General features: G+C 38.8%; 1 protein-coding gene across 21 annotated transcripts in view; it reads left to right on the plus strand.

Moving 5' to 3' along the window:
• Positions 1-20,846, plus strand: part of LOC131690091 (uncharacterized) — a 547,209-nt gene that overhangs the window by 84,622 nt on the left and 441,741 nt on the right. For all 21 annotated transcript variants that reach the window (XM_058975604.1, XM_058975607.1, XM_058975605.1 and 18 more), the window contains one exon: positions 1,174-1,371. In XM_058975604.1, coding sequence (XP_058831587.1) covers positions 1,174-1,371 — 198 coding nt within the window. The remainder of the gene's footprint in view (positions 1-1,173; positions 1,372-20,846) is intronic.

Below are 20,846 nucleotides of genomic sequence, written 5' to 3' on the forward strand. Positions count from 1 at the left end.
AGATTTGTTTTTGTTTTTTCGAACTTGTTTGTTCGGTTAAACTTATCATGATTTTGTTGTTTCAAACGATTTATTTGTTGAAACTACTGAAAAGCCAACAAATGAATTTGTTGGTAATTTCAACGAACAATATTGATTAAATCAGACCTTAATCTTGTTTGTCACAATATCATACGGGAAAATTGTTATTTATAACCAAAATTTGTTTCTTTTCACTATTTTTTTTTCTGCGTGTGGAGCATGGTTAAAATTAGGTTTGTTCCAGTACCAGGAGAAACTGGAAGTACTCCGGAGCAAACAGGGAGAAAATCGTTCCTGTACTATCTTCTTCTCTTTTTTCGTCTTCTGGTGGCAAACCGGAGTGAAAAGGAGCAAGAATTTTTTGCTCCGGAGCAACAGGGAGTAACTTCCATGTACTTGAACAAACCTATTGACAGAGCGATAGTTAAATTTGACAGCTCGATAGTTAAAATTTTGCCCACGATGCAGAATAAAAAGGTGGAAACATTTTCTGTACCTAATTGAGGTTGTCAATATTTTTCAATACAAAATTAAGGGATAAAGATGGAAACGATAACGTGTTGTGTTAAGATTTGTTTGGGTTATTTCATGATGTGGATGTTGACTTTTCGAGGCTATGATTGTCATACTTAATGTAATAAGAAAAAAAACTAATTTTAAAATATCGACAAATGTTCACATCTCTACCAACTTGTGATCATCGCAGCTGTCAATTCTAAATAACTATCCATATGTCAACTTTTGAAATGGTTCCCTCTCTCGGTTATAATTTCCCTTTCAAGAGAAAATAACTTTCGAACTGTCAAATTTTAACTAAAGGTTAAAAAAAATCGCCAAATGGTTCACAGCGTAAAAATTGCTCACGCTGTATTATAGTCCATAGACTTTTCTACGGCTTATGTACGTACACGTCATATGACACAAACACTACATCACTAGCTGGTGGAAAATAATAAACAAAGACGGCAAGAGTAAATGGGATTGTTTTCAACCAGCAGACTTCATTGGTGTTCGTGACACCGGCCGACAAGAACTCAATACCTCAATACACATGCACACTGAACCAAAAGTATTTGCTTCGCTTTGTAATGTTATTGTCATAACAACGTCTGTTGAATGAATGATTTACTCATGTTTCAATTTCTTTTTCAGATGGAAACTTCTGGCCACAAATCTGGACGATATCGCTCCAAAGAGAAAGACTCTCCGAAAAAAACATCCCCACCTAATACAGCTGGCAGTACAAGTGCATTGGTGCCCTCAACACCCAGGATAGACATTAGTAGGGCTTCGTCACATTCTTCTCATCACGATAGTAGAGATAGCAGTCCGGAGAATGTTTTTGAACAGGTAAATAAAGGGTTTAGGGGAACGCGGGGCAAGTCCGACACCTTAAGCGCAATAATTTTTCTAAAATTCCACAAAGCTCCTAATTATATTCTGTGCATAATCCTTGTTTATGTGGTTCTTAACAAAATATATTTTTTTCAGCGTTTCAAAAAATTGAATTCATTAAAAATTATTGGTTGCCAAAAAATGGAGGAAAATGACATTTAAAAAACGCTGCGGGTAAGACCGACCCGCTTTCGAACTTTCTTTTTGTCCAATTTTTTCCATTAAAAATGTATGTGTGATAAAGTGTAATTATGTGTATATGAGTATGTGTGATGCAAACGCATGCTTTCTATAGTTTCATCGCGTAGCAAGAGGAAGAGCATTCGAATGCGTGGTGTTATGAATAAATAATGTTTAACGCATGGTTTATATTATGGTACGGGTTTTCTCGAGTAATTCTTTCGAGCTTTATTACCACTTGTATAGCCATTCTAACGAGGAAGAGCTGTTCTGCAAGCAGATTATATACGCTGTTACTAGGACTCATTCACTTACAAGTGACGCACGCTTCGTAGTAAGCTATCCGGTTCGTGTTGTGATTTTTCGGAACACTGTTGATCAACAATCCGACGGTCAATGAAAATTTTTCACCAATATCATTTCAAAATCTCTTATTAGATTATACGTTTCGTTTCTTTTTGTAATATTATTATGAATCACGTTCAATTTAATTCTTAATTTTTTTGGTCGGCTCGAGACAATACTGGTAAATAAATGAAAAAAACATAGTTTCCGTGTATTTCAATTATTAACATGACGTAATTATAGTATAATTGAACACAACAAATATACCGAGTCGTTTGTATCGAATCTAAAACGAACCCAATCATCTAAACACCGTGTCGGTCTTACTTCACCCAAAAACTATCGGTCTTACCCCAACAGCGCACATTTTTGTTAAATGCTCAATTAACAGTATTGAAATACTCTAACTTATCTTTAATACACACAAATAACGATATGGAGAGTAGAATAGCATGTGTGACAAAATTTTCAAAGCTTTTGTGTTATTTAAACCTTAAAATGTATCAACTAAAAATAACATCCAAAAGCGCATAAACTTTGCTTTCGCTTGTTTTGTTTATTTTGTTGACGTTTAATGAACCCATATGGCATCGATATGTATCGAAATGCCTAAAACAATCGTACTAATAATATCCTGTCATGGTATGATTTAAAATTTGATATCTGGGAAAAGTCGTGGGGTGTCGGGCTTACCCAGCGAAAGCTTACTATCAAAATTTTTTAAAACGAAACGACACGAACTACATCAAAAATAAAATTTGCGAATTATTGTGAACTTCTTAAAATACTGAATAAAAAGTTAATAGTGTTCAACCACTGATCTCTTGTTTTTAGGTAATGTTTTTTTTATTTCGATTATAGAGGTTTTAACCTTAAGGTCATTCGCCTCTTCGGGTTAGAAAAATCTCTTATGAAAAATTTCTAACCCTATGTGCGGGGTCGGGACTCGAACCCAGGTGCGCTGCGTACAAGGCAATCGATTTACCAACTACGCTACGCCCTACGCCTACGCCCAATGTTGTTTATAAAGCTATTTTGACCAAAACCCTGTTAATAAATCAGTTTTAAGAAAAAATCATAAGTTGGCGTGCTATTTTCCTGGGGTTTGTTAAAAAAAATAGTCGGACGGTAAAGAATTAGGGTGCTTACAGAGTGGCGGCGAGAAGCTGAGCTGGGGCTGGAACTGACATTAGAATGCGAGATGCGAGAAACCTGCTTACTGCAAACCAAATGGATAGTGTCAGAGTGAAAGCCGAGCGGATCTGCGCCGACTGCCCACTTTTACTCTGACAGGCAGAGTTAAAAATATTAAAATTCATTGAATGGAAATTGATCATATTCAGCCGCATTCATTTTCAATATTCAGTGACGCATCTGAAAACATCAAACGAACAAACCGCCCATTCATCTATGCAGATTTTCATTCGGCTCCGATTATTACACGAAGCGACCGTGCAGCAACGAATCAAACCGCATCAAAGTAGGCTCTGGCACAATGTAAGCGATGATGATTGTCGTTTCATATGCATTATCGGCATTTGAAAACATTTTCCTAGATAATTAGTGTAATGAATATATTGTACGATATTCAACTGAATGAATAAGATGGATAGTTGAATGAATATTTTTTCTATTCACCGCGAGTCGCAACAGGTTCATTTTCAGCCGTCAAAAATGAGCTTCGATTATTTTTGACTCTGCTGACAGGTTCCATTTGATATGCTGCAAGCAGGTTTCCCGCATCTCGCATCCTACTGTCAGTACCAGCCCCCGCTCAGCTTCTCGCCGCCACTCTGTAAGCACCCTTAGGCTGTTTACAGAGTGGCGGCGAGAAGCTGAGCAGAGGCTGGTACTGACATTAGGATGCGAGAAACCTGCTTACAGCGTATCAAATGGAGCATGTCAGAGTAAAAGCAGGCAACGCACAGTGGCACGACGAGTGACAAAACCCCAAAAATCAATGTCTTGTTATTCTATTGTAAATATTTATTTTATTTTGCTCCTAGCTTGAATAAAATTATTTCAAAATTTTATCGAAAATCGGATGAAAAATGAATTTTTAACATGTTGTTGAAGCAAGTGATGTCGAGGATTTCTGTTCAATTCAATTCATTAGAATTGTTCCTGCATTCGAACTTCAAATGGCGATATCTCAAGAACTACATGGCCGATTGAAGTAGTTTCGAATTCTTTGGAAAGATGAATGAATATTCTAAACCATAGATGCAAGCTTTTTGCGCAGAAATGATTTACTTTTGTTCCGCATCGAAAAAAAACAATTGAGAAATTCAATGTCATCAGTAATTTATCTCTATACGTCTTCCAATTTTTGAGATGGCTTCGCACGAGTTACTTATCATGAATCTGACTCAAAATTTAGTATAGTTTCAAGATATATAAGGGTCATCTTGCGCATTTTTGCGCCGAAGATGTTATATCTATGTTTTTGCAAATACCCATATGGAGACGCCCTGTAGCTCATAAATCTTTTTACACATTGGTTGCCCAAACAACATCATATTAATTTAAAATCAGGGATTTTTTCTAGTTTTGTCAACCATTTCTGCTATCCGATGTGATTGGCTACGGTTATTAACGTGTATATTAACCCTTTAACGACCAACGCCTTGAAATGGGTTTACATAAAAGTAGTCGGAACCCCAATTTTTTACCACATTAACTAATTTTTAAAAATTTGTCACAACTTTGTATGAACAGGTGCCACTGTGAGTCGGCGCAGATCCGATCGGCTTTCACTCTGACATCACCCATTTGGTTTGCAGCAAGCAGGTTTCGCGGATCTCTCATTCTAATGTCAGTTCCAGTGCCAGCTCAGCTTCTCGCGGTCACTCTGTAAGGGTGCTTACAGAGTAGCGGCGAGAAACTGAGCTGGAGCTGGAACTGACATTAAGATGCGAGATGCGAGAAACCTGCTTTCTCGCAAATCGCATCTTCATGTTTGGCCGCGAGAAGCTGAGCAGGGGCTGGCACTGACATTAAAATGCGAGATGCGATAAACCTGCTTGCAGCATATCAAATGGAACCTGTCAGAGTAAAAGCAGGCAGTCGGCGCCGATCCGCTCAGCTTTCACTCTGACATCATTCCTTTGGTTTACAGCAGGTTTCTCGCATCTCGCATTCTAATGTCAGCATCAGCGCTAGCTCAGCTTCTCGCCGCCACTCTGTAAGCACCCTAAGGCTCCTTAGGGTGCTTACAGAGTGGCCGCGAGAAGCTGGGCAGGGGCTGGCACTGACATTAAAATGCGAGATGCGAGAAACCTGCTTGCAGCATATCAAATGGAACCTGTCAGAGTTAAAGCTGAGCGGATCGGCGCCGACTGCCCGCTTTCACTCTGACATCATCCCTTTACTTTGCTGCAGGCAGGTTTCTCGCATCTCGCATCCTAATGTCAGTTCCAGCTCCAGCTCACTTTCTCGCCGCTACTCTGTAAGCACCCTTACAGAGTGACCGCGAGAAGCTGAGCTGGCACTGGAACTGACATTAGAATGCGAGATCCGCGAAACCTGCTTGCTGCAAACCAAATGGGTGATGTCAGAGTGAAAGCCGATCGGATCTGCGCCGACTCACAGTGGCACCTGTTCATACAAAGTTGTGACAAATTTTTAAAAATTAGTTAATGTGGTAAAAAATTGGGGTTCCGACTACTTTTATGTAAACCCATTTCAAGGCGTTGGTCGTTAAAGAGTTAATATACACGTTAATAACCGTAGCCAATCACATCGGATAGCAGAAATGGTTGACAAAACTAGAAAAAATCCCTGATTTTAAATTAATATGATGTTGTTTGGGCAACCAATGTGTAAAAAGATTTATGAGCTACAGGGCGTCTCCATATGGGTATTTTCAAAAACATAGATATAACATCTTCGGCGCAAAAATGCGCAAGATGACCCTTATATATCTTGAAACTATACTAAATTTTGAGTCAGATTCATGATAAGTAACTCGTGCGAAGCCATCTCAAAAATTGGAAGACGTATAGAGATAAATTACTGATGACATTGAATTTCTCAATTGTTTTTTTTCGATGCGGAACAAAAGTATATCATTTCTACGCAAAAAGCTTGCATTTATGGTTTAGAATATTCATTCATCTTTCCAAAGAATTCAAAACTACTTCAATCGGCCATGTAGTTCTTGAGATATCGCCATTTGGAGTTCGAATGTAGGAACAATTCTAATGAATTGAACTGAACAGAAATCCTCGACATCACTTGCTTCAACGACATGTTAAAAATTCATTTTTCATCCGGTTTTCGATAAAATTTTGAAATAATTTTATTCAAGCTAGGAGCAAAATAAAATAAATATTTTCAATAGAATAACAAGACATTGATTTTTGGGGTTTTGTCACTCGTCGTGCCACTGTGCGTTGCCTGCTTTTACTCTGACATGCTCCATTTGATACGCTGTAAGCAGGTTTCTCGCATCCTAATGTCAGTACCAGCCTCTGCTCAGCTTCTCGCCGCCACTCTGTAAGCAGCCTAAGGGTGCTTACAGAGTGGCGGCGAGAAGCTGAGCGGGGGCTGGTACTGACAGTAGGATGCGAGATGCGGGAAACCTGCTTGCAGCATATCAAATGGAACCTGTCAGCAGAGTCAAAAATAATCGAAGCTCATTTTTGACGGCTGAAAATGAACATGTTGCGACTCGCGGTGAATAGAAAAAATATTCATTCAACTATCCATCTTATTCATTCAGTTGAATATCGTACAATATATTCATTACACTAATTATCTAGGAAAATGTTTTCAAATGCCGATAATGCATATGAAACGACAATCATCATCGCTTACATTGTGCCAGAGCCTACTTTGATGCGTTTGATTCGTTGCTGCACGGTCGCTTCGTGTAATAATCGGAGCCGAATGAAAATCTGCATAGATGAATGGGCGGTTTGTTCGTTTGATGTTTCCAGATGCGTCACTGAATATTGAAAATGAATGCGGCTGAATATGATCAATTTCCATTCAATGAATTTGAATATTTTTAACTCTGCCTGTCAGAGTAAAAGTGGGCAGTCGGTGCAGATCCGCTCGGCTTTCACTCTGACACTATCCATTTGGTTTGCAGTAAGCAGCTTTCTCGCATCTCGCATTCTAATGTCAGTTCCAGCCCCAGCTCAGCTTCTCGCCGCCACTCTGTAAGCACCCTAAGTTTCAGCCCAAGATCAGTCTCTCGCCGCCACTCTGTAAGCACCCTTAGGGTGCTTACAGAGTGGCGGCGAGAAGCTTCGCTGCCACTGATGCTAACATTAGAATGCGAGATGCGAGAAACCTGCTTGCTGCAAACCAAAGGGATGATGTTAGAGTGAAAGCTGAGCGGATCGGCGCCGACAGCCTGGTTTTACTCTGACAGGTTCCATTTGAAATTCAGCAAGCAGGTTTCTCGCATCTCGCATCTTAATGTCAGTAGAAGCGCCTGCTCAGCTTCTCGCCGCCACTCTGCAAGCGGCCTAAGGCTCCTTAGGGTGCTTACAGAGTGGCGGCGAGAAGCTGAGCTGGGGCTGGTACTGACATTAGAGTGCGAGATGCGAGAAACCTGCTTGCAGCATATTAAATGGAGCCTGTCAGAGTGAAAGCGGGCTGTCGGCGCCGATCCGCTCGGCTTTCACTCTGACATCACCCATTTGGTTTGCAGCAAGCAGGTTTCTCGCATCTCGCATTCTAATGTCAACATCAGCGCCAGCTCAGCTTCTCGCCGCCACTCTGTAAGCACCCTTACAGAGTAGCCGCGAGAAGCTGAGCTGGCGCTGGAACTGACATTAGAATGCGCATTCTAATGTCAGGTTATAAATTTTACTGCTGTCAAAATGTATAAACTGACTGTGGTAGAGGTTGCAACCGGACTCCATTTCAGAATCAGGCAAAACGGCATTAGGCACAAATCGTGATAGTGGTGTTGCTATTTGCTGCTCATCTGTACATGGAGCTGCAAGCTGCTAACCATGTTTGTCACACTGTACAACTACTTGACGGGGACACATTTCTGTTACTATACGCAGGGTTGTAGCCTAGGCTTCTGACGCCCTTGACAAAATTCCAGTTTTGCACCCCGTAGTTGTCACTTATCTTTTTCAGTTCGATTTTCGAACAATAGCTTGAATGCATCTTGAAATTTTACACCTATTCTGACATATTTTATAACTTATTGTCACTTATTAAATGAAACAGCTCGAAATTTCTGAGCACTTCTTAGTATGATGTCCTTTGCTGTGCGACTGTGTGAATTAAGAGAGATTCGTGAAACTTCATAACGTTGGCCGAGGCAGGCATGCATAAGAACGGTGTTACACCATGTCGTATTCCTGTGCACATAATGTGGCAGAGATCAGCTCGTTAAGCTTGTACTTGTGCACACTGAAGATTCAGGTCTTTTTGAAACAATAAAACGTTTAGTTGACTTTCAAACTTGGCGAATGACTGTTTCAAACTGAAATGGGCGTTTCTCGAACCCAAATATTTGGTTTTGTTTGCATTTTGGGACCATTCATAAATTACGTAACGCGGGGTGGGGGTTCGACAAGTTGTGACACATTGTGACAAGTGGAGGAGGGGTAGTAAGCTTGGACGTTACGTAACTTGGTTTCACCGAAGGAAAAAAAAATAAAGAATTTGTTTAGTTATAGGGGGATAGAGAAATTTGTGACAATTTGTCACATGGGGGAGGAGGGAGTCCATTTTATCCAATTTTTGCGTTACGTAATTTATGAATGGTCCCTTTAAATAGAAACATTGTTGAAACAAAATAAAATTTGTTAGATTTAACTTTAAAAACCAACAGAATCTTTGTTTGATTTCAATTTAATTTGAGTTGTTCTCTCCTTTGGTTAAAACTAAAGTTTTTTTTTGTTTCTTCGAACCTGTTTGTTAGGTTAAACTAATCATGATTTTGTTCAGGGTTCTTAAACGATAATTCATCGTCGAATTCATCTTCATCGTCGATAATTCATCGGCGATTATCGCGATACATTTTGCTTTACTTTCCGGTTTATTGGAGTCGAAGTTGAAGCGGTTAACTTTCAATTGTTTGGTAATAAACACATATTGAAGGACATATTGTTAGCAGTAGAAAATCAATAGTTTTGTACATTTTCAATGCACAGGGGAGTCCAACGATGTGCCAAAATGGTTTTTTTTTCAACTTTTCGGGAAAAAGTTTTATATTGAAGGGAAAGTTGTTGGCAGTTGGGAGATGCATCGTAGAAGCCATGCGCGATGGATGCAAGTTTTTTTTCGCTCGCGTCAATTTTTCGAGAAAAATTTGAAACTTTTTCGAGAGTGAAAAAGAAAAATAAATTGGGAACCCTAATAAAAAATATTATACACGAACTTTAACCCATATAGTCCAACGATTCCACATATTGTTTGGATGATACCCTGAACAGGTCGTTAGGCTATTGAATTATAAGATGTTTATTAGGGAATGCATAATGTTTTCTAGAAATTACAAACAAGTATTGGTTCCCCGAACTGTTCCAGTGTCAGACTGGATCACAGCTGCGCTTCCCTTCCGTTTGACTGTCAGTGGCGGAGATGAAGAACAGGAAAATTGTGCACGCCTATGTCCAATGCATTTGAATGACAGTGAGCCAACATGAAAGTGGAAAATAAACTTCGGAGTTTACTTTTCATCTTCGAGATTTACGGTGCGGCATACAAGGAATTGTCGTGTTCATTATTTTATTCTATTTATTTAATTCTTAGCAAAATATTTACAAATTGCGTAATTTAATTATATCACTCACTGAAACCATTTGGAAAATAGCAGTTATCAAGAATAATGGTGCTGATGTTCTGAACATTTTTGATAGCAGCAGGTTCGAAAAAAAATATCAATTTGTTTTAATTTTCAACAATAAGAAAGCTTAAGTTTCAGAGAAATCGATTTGTGACATGTTTAAATCTTAACTCATCTCTTGTGCCTTTTCCTTTCTTCAATTTCAGAGACCGGATAAAGGCGCTATAACCAAGGCTTGACAGGTCCTATCTTTGTCCCATCCCAAGAACCAAAGGAGTTACAATAACCTTCTGAGCCAAATCACTCCCAACGATTTATCAAACCCCATTCAAACTGAAACGGTCGTTGCGGTTGTCCACGCTTCTTCATTCTTTATGATTCAAAATGATTCGTTGGTTAAATTCGTCATTCAATGAATAATTTGATTGTCGTATAATTTTGAATCATCTGTTACATATTGTACGCTGCACAATTGACCTGGCCACTTCAACGATTTTGTTACATACTATATGTACCCAAGTAACCAATAAGCATTATAACGTAGCCTAATATCTGCTTTAGATCCACATATAATGCAGTCTTATAAAGCTGTGAAGCCCTAAATACTTATATAATGCTGGTATTATGCCAGAAAAGGCGAAATATAGTGCTATTACTGTGCAGAAATTGACAACTCGTTTCTGCAGTACTAATGCTATTATATAGCACCAGCGCACAAATGTCAAATTTTAAAGCCTTATATTAGCATTACTAATGCTATTAAAAGGCTTCAGCTGGCTGTCATTGTCCGCCATGCTTTTAAAACCATTTCTTATATTTCCTTTCGGTATGATGAGCAAAAAGGAAAAAAAAAATAAAATAAAATGTTCTGTTTAAAACCGTAATTGTCTCTCTTCTAAAGCATTGTAATAAATATCCTTAGTGGGTTTTCGTTCTGACATGATATGACAATTTTACGAAAATTACCTTTAGTAAGTCTCCAACTGAGGTACCTTACCTCGTCCTTCGCGGTAAGTGCGATGCGTTTGCTCCCAGGACTATATTGCATATGTTCGATTGAAATGAAATATGCCGAATATAATCTTCAAGAAGAGTTGCATAACAAATAAACCCACAGCATTACAATAGCATTATATCGGCTTATTATTGGCTCTATAATGGCATTAAATGCGCTTGTAAAGCTTACATGCTTTAAAGATCCTTGAAGCATGTACGCGTTATATCAGCTTTATATACGCATATAGAGCAAGCGATAATGCTATATGTCCGCTGTGCAGTTATGCATTATTGATGCTAATATAGAGTTTCACTGCATTGTTAATGCTGTAATGGAGTTTCAATGCAACATTAGTGCAAATATATAGCCAATATAGTGCAATGGCTTAATGCTTATGGTTACTTGGGTATGTGCCAAAAACATTATTATTGACAAGAAAAATGGTAGGCGAACGTCTGCAATTTTCCAGGATCCCCTCAATATAAAATACTTTCCAGAAAACTTGATTTTGACGCATCATCGGCCCCCCTGAAAATGTTCAAAACTATAGATTTTCAACTGCTAACAACTTTCTCTTCAATATAATACATTTCCCGAAAAGGAGTTCGAATCGAGATGCCGAAGGAGGCGGTTCAGATTTTGTTTGGCTCTTGTGCATGGTGATGTGGCTGGGTGGCGTACCTCTATCCTCAGTTGGTACTCTGTGTGTGTGATTACGGCGGAACTGAGTTGCATACGACTAGTATGGGAGGTTAATCTTTTGCCTTGGTGGATTAGCGTTGAGTCTGCGCTAGTGTTTAGTGACATCGTCGATCGGAGAAATTACCACTAGAAAAGTTTCACGATATTGAAAATCGAATTCCTTCATGTGTAGCAAAAGTGTTGATTGTGGAAGAATAGTGAAGAAAATAATATGATAATGTGTGTGCACTACTAAATTCCGTTTGGTGTAAATACCACTACAACTACAAGGCATATGTGTTGTCATGGGAATGGCATTGTGTGTCGTGCTATGGCATCGTTCATGTATTCGGGTGAGAAATTTCCAATAGGATTTTTATATAATGCCAAATATATCTCGACAAACATATGATTGCGGGCCGACTGTCGGAATTCACTTTGAATGGGGATTCCGGACGAGCCGCTGCTCGCTAATCGCAGATATTAAAAGTAAACAAAAGAGAAAAGTTTTCTCTTTCATAAACTGATGGGAACTGTATTCAAGCAGCAATATGCTTGTTTCGTTTTTGGATCGGAGTCGCTCTGGGTTCGCTCGGAGCTGTCATTTTTATATGGATTTTGTAAATATTAGAACAGACCTAGAGCGACTCCGGTCTGGAAACGGGATCGGCAATGGTTTCTCCGGGGTTCCCCTTCGGGGGGAGTTTTGGCGGATGGCTTTTACGTAGTTTGTCGAGATATGATTTAATTAGTTCAGTGCGGGTAGGACAGGTTTCAACAAAATCTAATGCGTCAAGGCACCGTCACGCGCACAACCTCGATGGAATATACACTGGAGTTCAATTTGTTCTGATTGAGATAATTATTATGGGCATAATTTCGATGCTTATTATTAACGTTTTTGTTGATATTGGATTACATCATAGGGGCAATGCGAGTAACAACTACACTATGCATAATCATCATTTTCTAAAAAATTTCAGCCAATATTACTATGTTCTCCACGTAGCAAGCTTCTCTTAAATATTTCTCAACAAATCATGCTTTGTTAGTTCGGAGTTGGAAGATGGTTCGGAGTTGTTTGTTGGAAAATAGTTCGGAGGACTTCTATAGTTTTTTTTATACATGCATACAAGTTTTTAAAGCATCATTTTAAAAGTACCAAACACTGGTCAGTAGCGGAGTGGCACGACACGGCCGGTCTCTTTATGCTCACATTTAATTGGCAAATTGGTTTCTTGTCGTTCTTCTTGTCTCTAGTTTTGTTTCTATTTCTAGTGGTAGGCTGAGAAATAAAACACGCGTATGTCGTCGGTTGTGTGTCCGACATACAGGGTCGCTCGGTTCAGACACATCGGTTATACTTATTTTATACTTCGCAGGATGCACTCCGGTTAGCATAACGACGCGTGCGATTATTGTTATATTAGCTATATTACGAAGACTTTAACTACATGGTTCCTACCATAAAAAAAAACTCATGAGTCAGAAAAAATAGTCGCTTTTCGTTGTATTCTACAGTTCTTTGAATGTCGTGTATAGAAACAAGGTGAAAGCTCACGTTCCGTTATACAATTAATAGCTCTTCAGGATCGGTCATAGATCGAGGACTCATATTCTGTACAGCGCTGCAGCGATGGCTTCTCATCTGGCGCTGTTAAACGCGTATGGGTATATATGTATATGTGCAAATATGTGTGTGTGCAAATATATGTGTGTGAATGTGTGCATGAGTGCGTATGTATGCATGTATACATGCGTCTTTTCATATGTATGTTTACAGGCATGCACACATGTGTGTATATATGTGCATACACTGGATATTTGAAAGTAGATCGCGATCGGTGGTCCGACGAAACTTTGCCTTAGAGGTTGGAGGTAGGTTCAGCCCGAGGTGGCTATGACTCGATATGAGGATAGACTAAGTTGTGGTTTTATTTGAAAGTGCACATTAAAAATACTCTTGACTTGTGTTCCTACTACCCAATTCTCAAACGAATATTTATAGCAGACTAGCTCGCGCTTTTAGCAATACTCCTACGGCCGGCTGTTTGGAGTTCAAATTGCTGTAGTTTAGGGAAAAACTAAATCACTCTTGATGGCCGGCTATCCAGAGTTTAAATACAAGAGAAATCATAACTAAATATCTTTTTGCTCTGAGTATACGTGTACTCGGAGATTAACCATCCCACCGCATAAAACATATTCATTTTGTGGTCGCATTGCCTGCTTGTGGCGAATCCTAGACCTGTACCTGTCCTTCAATCCAACTCCGTAATATCTATGGAAGCGTCGCTGAGTCGGGGGCCTTCCTTAAGTAGGTATTACATCAACATTTCCTACCCTATCCTAAGTATCGGTGAAGATGGTCGTGGCCGGCAATAACGATTCTCATGCTATTGGTTTACTGAACTCATAAGAGATAAAGTTCATTCCCGATCATTTATCTCACAAGCAAGATGAGTTGAGCTACCTATAGGCAACATGATAATCGTTAGTATGCAATCTACGAATAGCACCGTGCTTCGCAACGCAACGCAACGCAAAATATAATACATTTCCCGAAAAGTTGAAAAAATCCATTTTGACGCATCGTCGGACTTACCTCCCCCAGCCCCCCGCGCGTATTGAAAATGTTCAAAACTATTGATTTTCAACTACCAACAACTTGCCCTTCAATATAATACACTTTTCCGAAAAGTTAAAAAAAAATTGACGCATCTTTGGACCCCCTATCCATTGAAAATGTCCAAAACTATTAATTTTCAATTGCCAACAACATGTCCTTCAATAGGTATTTATTTCTAAACAATTGAAAGTTAGCCGCATCAACTTCAACTTCAATAAACGGGAAAGTAACGCAAAATGTATCGCGATAACCGATGAATTATCGACGATGAAGATGCATACGACGATACAATTATCGACGATGACGTTGAATGCGACGATACATTATCGTTAACGGAGTTTGCGATGACGATACATGCGAATCTGCATGCGATGGTGATTTTCAACGTATGTTCATTTAAATGTTTACACAGGTTTTTCGGGAAAGTTTGTTCTAGCTTATATGTCTGTTCTCTGTGGTGTGAGTAACAATGCTCACATAATTTTTTCAGAAATTTGACACATATACCAATGCATGTATCTAGCTTTGTCGTAGTCATTCGTTCACACAACCAAAGCCCGTGTAGTCCTTTGAAGTATGAAGACTAGACCTGCAACTATTTGAACCTTCCCACTGAGACGTCCAAAAAATTGTTTCAAAATCGTTCAACACGGGTCCAACGATGGACGTTCGTTGAACGGTTATTTGGACGATGCCCAAATTGGTCCAACGAACGTCCTTTATTGGACGATTTTGAAACCAACCGTTCTTAGAGGGTTTATTCGGAACACTGCTAATTCAAATACACTGATAACAATCCACACGATAAAACCATATGAAATCAATTTCATGTTAAAAATAATTCAAATATTTTCCTTCGAATTTCACATAAAATCCTTTAAAACGCGTTTCGTGTGGGTTTCAATTTATAATCAAACAAATTCCATTTCAATACGGCATGTTTTTCCATTCAATGTTGATTGACATGCTATTGAGTCGTAAAGTATGAACTTTCTACAGAATTTTCGCGTGAAAAACATGTAGTGCATTTTTACATATAAAACAATTCATTCCACCAATCATTCTGCTAATTAAATTTATAAGTAAAACAAAGTCGTATTCAGGTGAAATTCATTTGGAAATTTTAGCCAGGTATATTCCTTTCCGCATAAATGAGAACAATAAACGGATAATTTGTATTATTGTTTTTTCACAATTTGACATATTGCGATTTGTAATTTGCTTCCGTCATTTGGGGTTTTCAGCTGGATAAAAATTTGGTGAATATGGCGTTAGGTTATGTTACAATACAAAAACGACGATTTTGTTCGAACATTTTTTTTGTGGACTATACATGTACAATACTACAAATAGTCGCATACGCATACTATACAAATAAAACGATAAATCAATGGTAGAATTTTGACGAACAATATTGGAAATATATATACAGGCCATATTCGATTATCCGTAGTCTCGATTATCCGTAGACTCGATTATCCGTAACTCGATTATCCGTAGCAAATGATTCGATTATCCGTAGAAATTGTTTCAATTTTCCGCATATTGTGTTTTATAAAAGTTTATTACACGTCTATTATTGCAATTGATACCAACTACAGTTTCTGAAAGAATAAATATTTTCTAAAAAATTATGAAATCTTCATAGACATACAGAAGTTTTACTTAATTAGCATATAATTTTGAATTCGATGCTATGACTTACATATTTCCGTATACCAATCGACTACAATTGATACTAGCTACAATTTTTGGAAAACCAGAGTTTTATGTTCTCATAAAATATTCACAAAAATACGTGGAAATACAGAAATTTCGCATTTTTAACAAAAAACTTTTTTTCTATCCTAATATTCAAATACAAAAATCGATGGAAATTGATATCAGCTACATTTTACTGGAAGAACAAAATTTTTAACTCTTGAAAATTACAATAATTTGGAAAAATAAAGTAATTTCATTTAATCAACAAATATTTAAATTCAATTCGGTGTGCTATAAAATTTGATGCACCTAATCGGTTGGCTACAAACTACAGTTTCCTGGAGATAGATGCCTGTGATTTTCTCTGTAATTTTTAGAATGAATACAATGACTGATTTTGTGAGCCCCGTTGTGTACTTAGGACTGTCGAAATCTGAACATATTGATTTCAGATTGTTTTGCACTATCTAAGGTATGAAATAAAACCCTAAAATACTCTTCGGAATCAGTCTATTATTGCATCAGTTTGAAAAAAAGATTGTAACTTTTTAGATACTTTAAGAACATCGGCATTTTGAATTCTTAACACACTTACGCAAAGGCTTTCGCTTTAATTCCATCGTGTAACATAGGGGAATTCAATCAGAAGACATTGTCTTAAATGTTATTGACAAAATAGGATCAAAAAGCTCACAAACTCTGTTGTAGAAAAAATCGGAAGCGGACAAACACGGGAACGAGTAAAATAGGATCTTCACTGTAGTCAGTACTGTGCACCACTCTGAAAAGAACAGCGCTAATAGTTCTTTACGAAGTACATGCACTGAACAGCCTTTAAGCGACTCGGTGGATTGCCTGGATGATGTTTCCACCAAGCAAACAAGAGAAAAAAGTTTGCTGTGCGACGATGTATAACAAACTGAATCATTTAATGCGTTTGAACAAGCATATTTATAGATAAAATATCAAAGATCCAAGATTCAGCTAGTTTCTGATTGGCTCGCTAAACAATATCTCTAGAGCGCATGATGACGATGATGATACTTCTGCTGATTGGACAACGCACGCTTCTTGGTGTCGTGCGCATAAAAAGTTGGGCATTTTTTAAATTCGCAACGTGTTCAAATCCATGTTTCAAAATTGTTTAATGCTGGTTCTTTATTGGACCAACGTTGGGCGACGCCTAGCAGACCGTCCATTACTGAATTTGTGTTTAATGGTCTTTTAAACAAATTCTTGGGCTTCTCAGTGGAATCTAGCATGTTGCTTCTCTTAGAGGATTCCCAAAGTTTTGTTGTTGTATACAAACCAGTGGTGCGTCATTTCAAATTCAGTTGTTATTTCTATCTGAATTAACCGAAACATAAGTATATTAATCCAAATTAATCGAACACAATACTTTAAGGTTGCAGAGAGAATGGGCAAAAATCGAAAAAGCAGTTTTTTCCACACCGTTTGTTAGATCTTCATAAAAATCAATCAGCTTATGTAGAATGTTGTTACAGTACTGCTGATTAATTTTTATGAAGTTCTAACACATGGTGTGGAAAAAACCGCTTTTTGCGTTTTCGTTTTTTGCCCCTTCTCTGTTCAACCTTAACATAAAATAAGTTGGCTAAATAACTTATTACAAGTCTTAGTTTCACTTTATAGAATGTAAAGTGATCGATATTCGTCCATAAGTCAAACATTAATGCATGTACCATAGGTCAAACATTCCCAGTAAAGTTCAGCCGGAAATGAACTGGAATTCTGGTTGGTTCCAGTTCGCATTCCGGCTCCAGTGCAACAACCGATTCTAACTAGAATCGGTTGTGTCACTGGAGCCGGAATACGAACTGGAACCAGCCAGAATCCCGGTTCATTTCCGACTGAGCTTAACTGGGTTGATGCATGTACCTTAGATACTGTTTTTCAACATATAACAAATATATTTCATGAAGAAAAAATTTTTTTTTTGATTCGATTATCCGGATGATTCGATTATCCGAAGTGAAATTTTTCTGCACCCTACGGATAATCGAATCTGGCCTGTAGTATTTGTTTATAATACTGGCCATGTCCACTATAGGTTACTAAAATGCTACAATAGCACTTATTGTGAAAACAAATTTCGGTTAAAATGAGTAACTTAGCAGAAGCGTGCAGAAACTACTTTATCGACGCTGTCAAAAGGTTAGGCAAAAAGGGACGGCGCCGGTGGTTGAGTGGTAAGCGTGACCGCCTCTCATTCCAGTTGGTCTGGGTTCAATCCCAACCGAGATTTTTCTGAGGTGAAAAAATCTGTGGTTACGTCTTCCTTCGGAAGGGAAGTAAAGCCGTTGGTCCCCGGTCCATGAGTTGATGGATCGATATCTCGTCCAGATAGTGGACGTCTCTGGCATCGGTAAAGAAGAAGTAGATCCAACTTCTATACTTACTAACAAATATCCTCCTGCCGTGATACTTGTGGAGTGCGCAGTAGTATATACGGCCTTTAGCAAAAGCAAGTATCGGACTAACAATTCCTTCCCTTTCCTTCCCCAATCTACGTTCGGGCCTGGCCGGCGCCGGTATTGATCAATAAACACTTTAGGATTACCAGGAGTTGCACATTGAAAGATGTTTCGCTACTCCCAAGCATATCTACAGATTCCCTGTGCAACTTCAGCTAGTCGAGATCGATAACGGAGTAGCAGCCAGAGGTGGTCACACAAGCTCAAGCTCAAGCTGTCAAAAGGATAAGCAAAAAGAAAAATAACCTTTGGGCATGTTCAGGAGCGTTTTATTTTGTATAGGAGTTTCAAAGTAGAACTGGAACTGAAACGTTCACATCCCCAGCAGAGCGTTTTGTTTTATAATTTCGAACAGTTTTGTTTCAAAATTTTAAACTGTTATACGACTCCGTTCTATTTGTTGCTGATTTTAAAACACGTTTAGAACTGTTTTAAATGCATGCAAAGTTTTCAGCACAAACACTTAGACCCGATAGACTGGGGAAAATAAATTTGAATGCAGTAACGCTGAATGAATGGCGAGACATTAATTTTAAACTGAACAGAACATCCGCTAAAACTGCTGCTGGGGACAGCAAGTTCTTGTTTTAAAACTTTCAGTTTTATATTATAGAACTGTCAAAATTATGAAAATGAAACACTCCTGAAAATGCTCTTACAATGTTGGTATTTTTCGCGTAGTTTATAACATTTGCAACGCTCGACTCTATAAGTAGATACTGTGAAAAGCGAATATTACAGCCGCATAGAAATCACCCAGCCACCTAACAACTTACCTCCGCAAGAGCTCACCAACGTCTGTGCTGTATATGCGAGATCAATGGATACCGTACCATCACTCTCTTATGCATTGCTACACAGAGAGAATACAGTAGACAGAAAAAGGGAGGCTGCAAGCAAAACGCCGCGGATTTTTCAACATTATTTATTCCTGTGTGACAATAATTTGTGACATTAATTTTGAATTGTAATATTTTTTTTTAGATTTAGCATTTTTGGTAATTATCTGAGAAGTTTTCTTGGACACAGCGAACGTATTGTGTTAGATATCCCGGGACACTTTCATTGTTTGCCGGATAGACTCTTTCCCACTTGCTATTGCATCACGCCATTTATGTACTTTTTTATTTGTGACACATACCGTTTCAGTAATTTCCCGGCATCATCCACTAGTACTAGATTGCCATAAAGCTCCTCGCGAATCGTGTATCTTGTCGGCTCGAATCTGCTATCGTCTTTGCCCCGTGTATGACGCTCTACAATGACTACGTCACCTGGCTTCACTGCGCATTCTTTCGCCTGACGACGTGTATCATCGCGTAGCTTACCTTTTAACTTCTTTTCTCGATCTCGTTCATTCAAAAGCTCTTCGCTATGATTCGTTCTTTGGTACTTGCAACATCACCTTTTCCGGAGGAACATTCGTTATCGTGTACGCAGCGGTATTGTGTGCTTGCACAGCCGCTTGTAGCGCCTTTTTATAGTCAATGCCTATAAACACTGCCGTAGCCATAGCATGTATCCCTCGACCAACCCGTTTTGTTGAGGGAAATAGAGGTGTCGAGAAAATCGTTTTGATGCCACTGTTTTCACAGCAGCGAAGAAATTCGTCCCGATGAATGGAGGGACATTGCTCGTTTTGATACGCTTTGGGAATCCTTCTCTTTCAAATATCTCTTCCATGACTCTTTCCGTACACTCAAAATTCGATGACTTGACAATTCGTGCAATAATATATCTGGATCTGTAATCAACAATCCCAATCTGTGCCCCCTATAATGTTGACAGCTCCTGGGTCTATCACGAATTTTATTGCAGTCGATGACCCGAAACGGCAAATCACAATCGCATCTTCAAATGAAAGCCTATTCAGGTGTTGGTGGAAAATGGACGGTAAGCAATAATAAAGGAAAACATGAGAACCATTGACTTACTTTTCAGTGTAATTTTTGTTTTATTTGAGTTCATTGAGACACAAAACAAAGTCAAATTTCATCGTATCTGAGATTGTTCAGATTTTTCTTCGGTTCCAAGTTCATTTGAAAACTCCAAAGCGACGTTGTGTACCTTCTTCTCGTGGCGACAAGTGGCTTGAAAATGTCCTCACTCTCCACATTTGCAGCATTTTCGGTTGTGCAACGTACACTACCATCCTCTATGCCCATTTCGATCGCAATAAGGACAGCGTTGTCTGTGGTTCGCACTGTATTTCGTGTTCCGTTGCCTATCTGCCACGCGATATCGATCGCTCTCTCTCTCTCTGTTGTAGTTCTTTCCCTAAAGTTAGGAAAGTTGATTTTCTTGCAGTTCCTTTCGATCGCATGTACCGTTTCATGATTAGGACCGGCTGAAACACCTTCAACGGAGAACGCCTCACTACGTGCTGCTGCTAACACAGTTGTGGCAGTATCGTGACCATAAACCCTGGCAGGCTTGGCCAGATTCCGGTTGACCATACCTTTAATAAGCTGGCATTAGACAAAGCGGTCTCTATCTGCTTGGTTGCACCCACACAAGCGCGCTTTTCCACAAGCTGAGCGTGAAAGTTTACGATCGTCTCTGTTACTCCTTGTCGCATGTTACAAAAACTTTCGTGCTCTGCCGAAATATCCGTCATCGACATCAGGTACCAATCGA

This window comes from Topomyia yanbarensis, chromosome 3 (genome assembly GCF_030247195.1).
Source record: "Topomyia yanbarensis strain Yona2022 chromosome 3, ASM3024719v1, whole genome shotgun sequence".
NCBI lineage: Eukaryota > Metazoa > Arthropoda > Insecta > Diptera > Culicidae > Topomyia > Topomyia yanbarensis.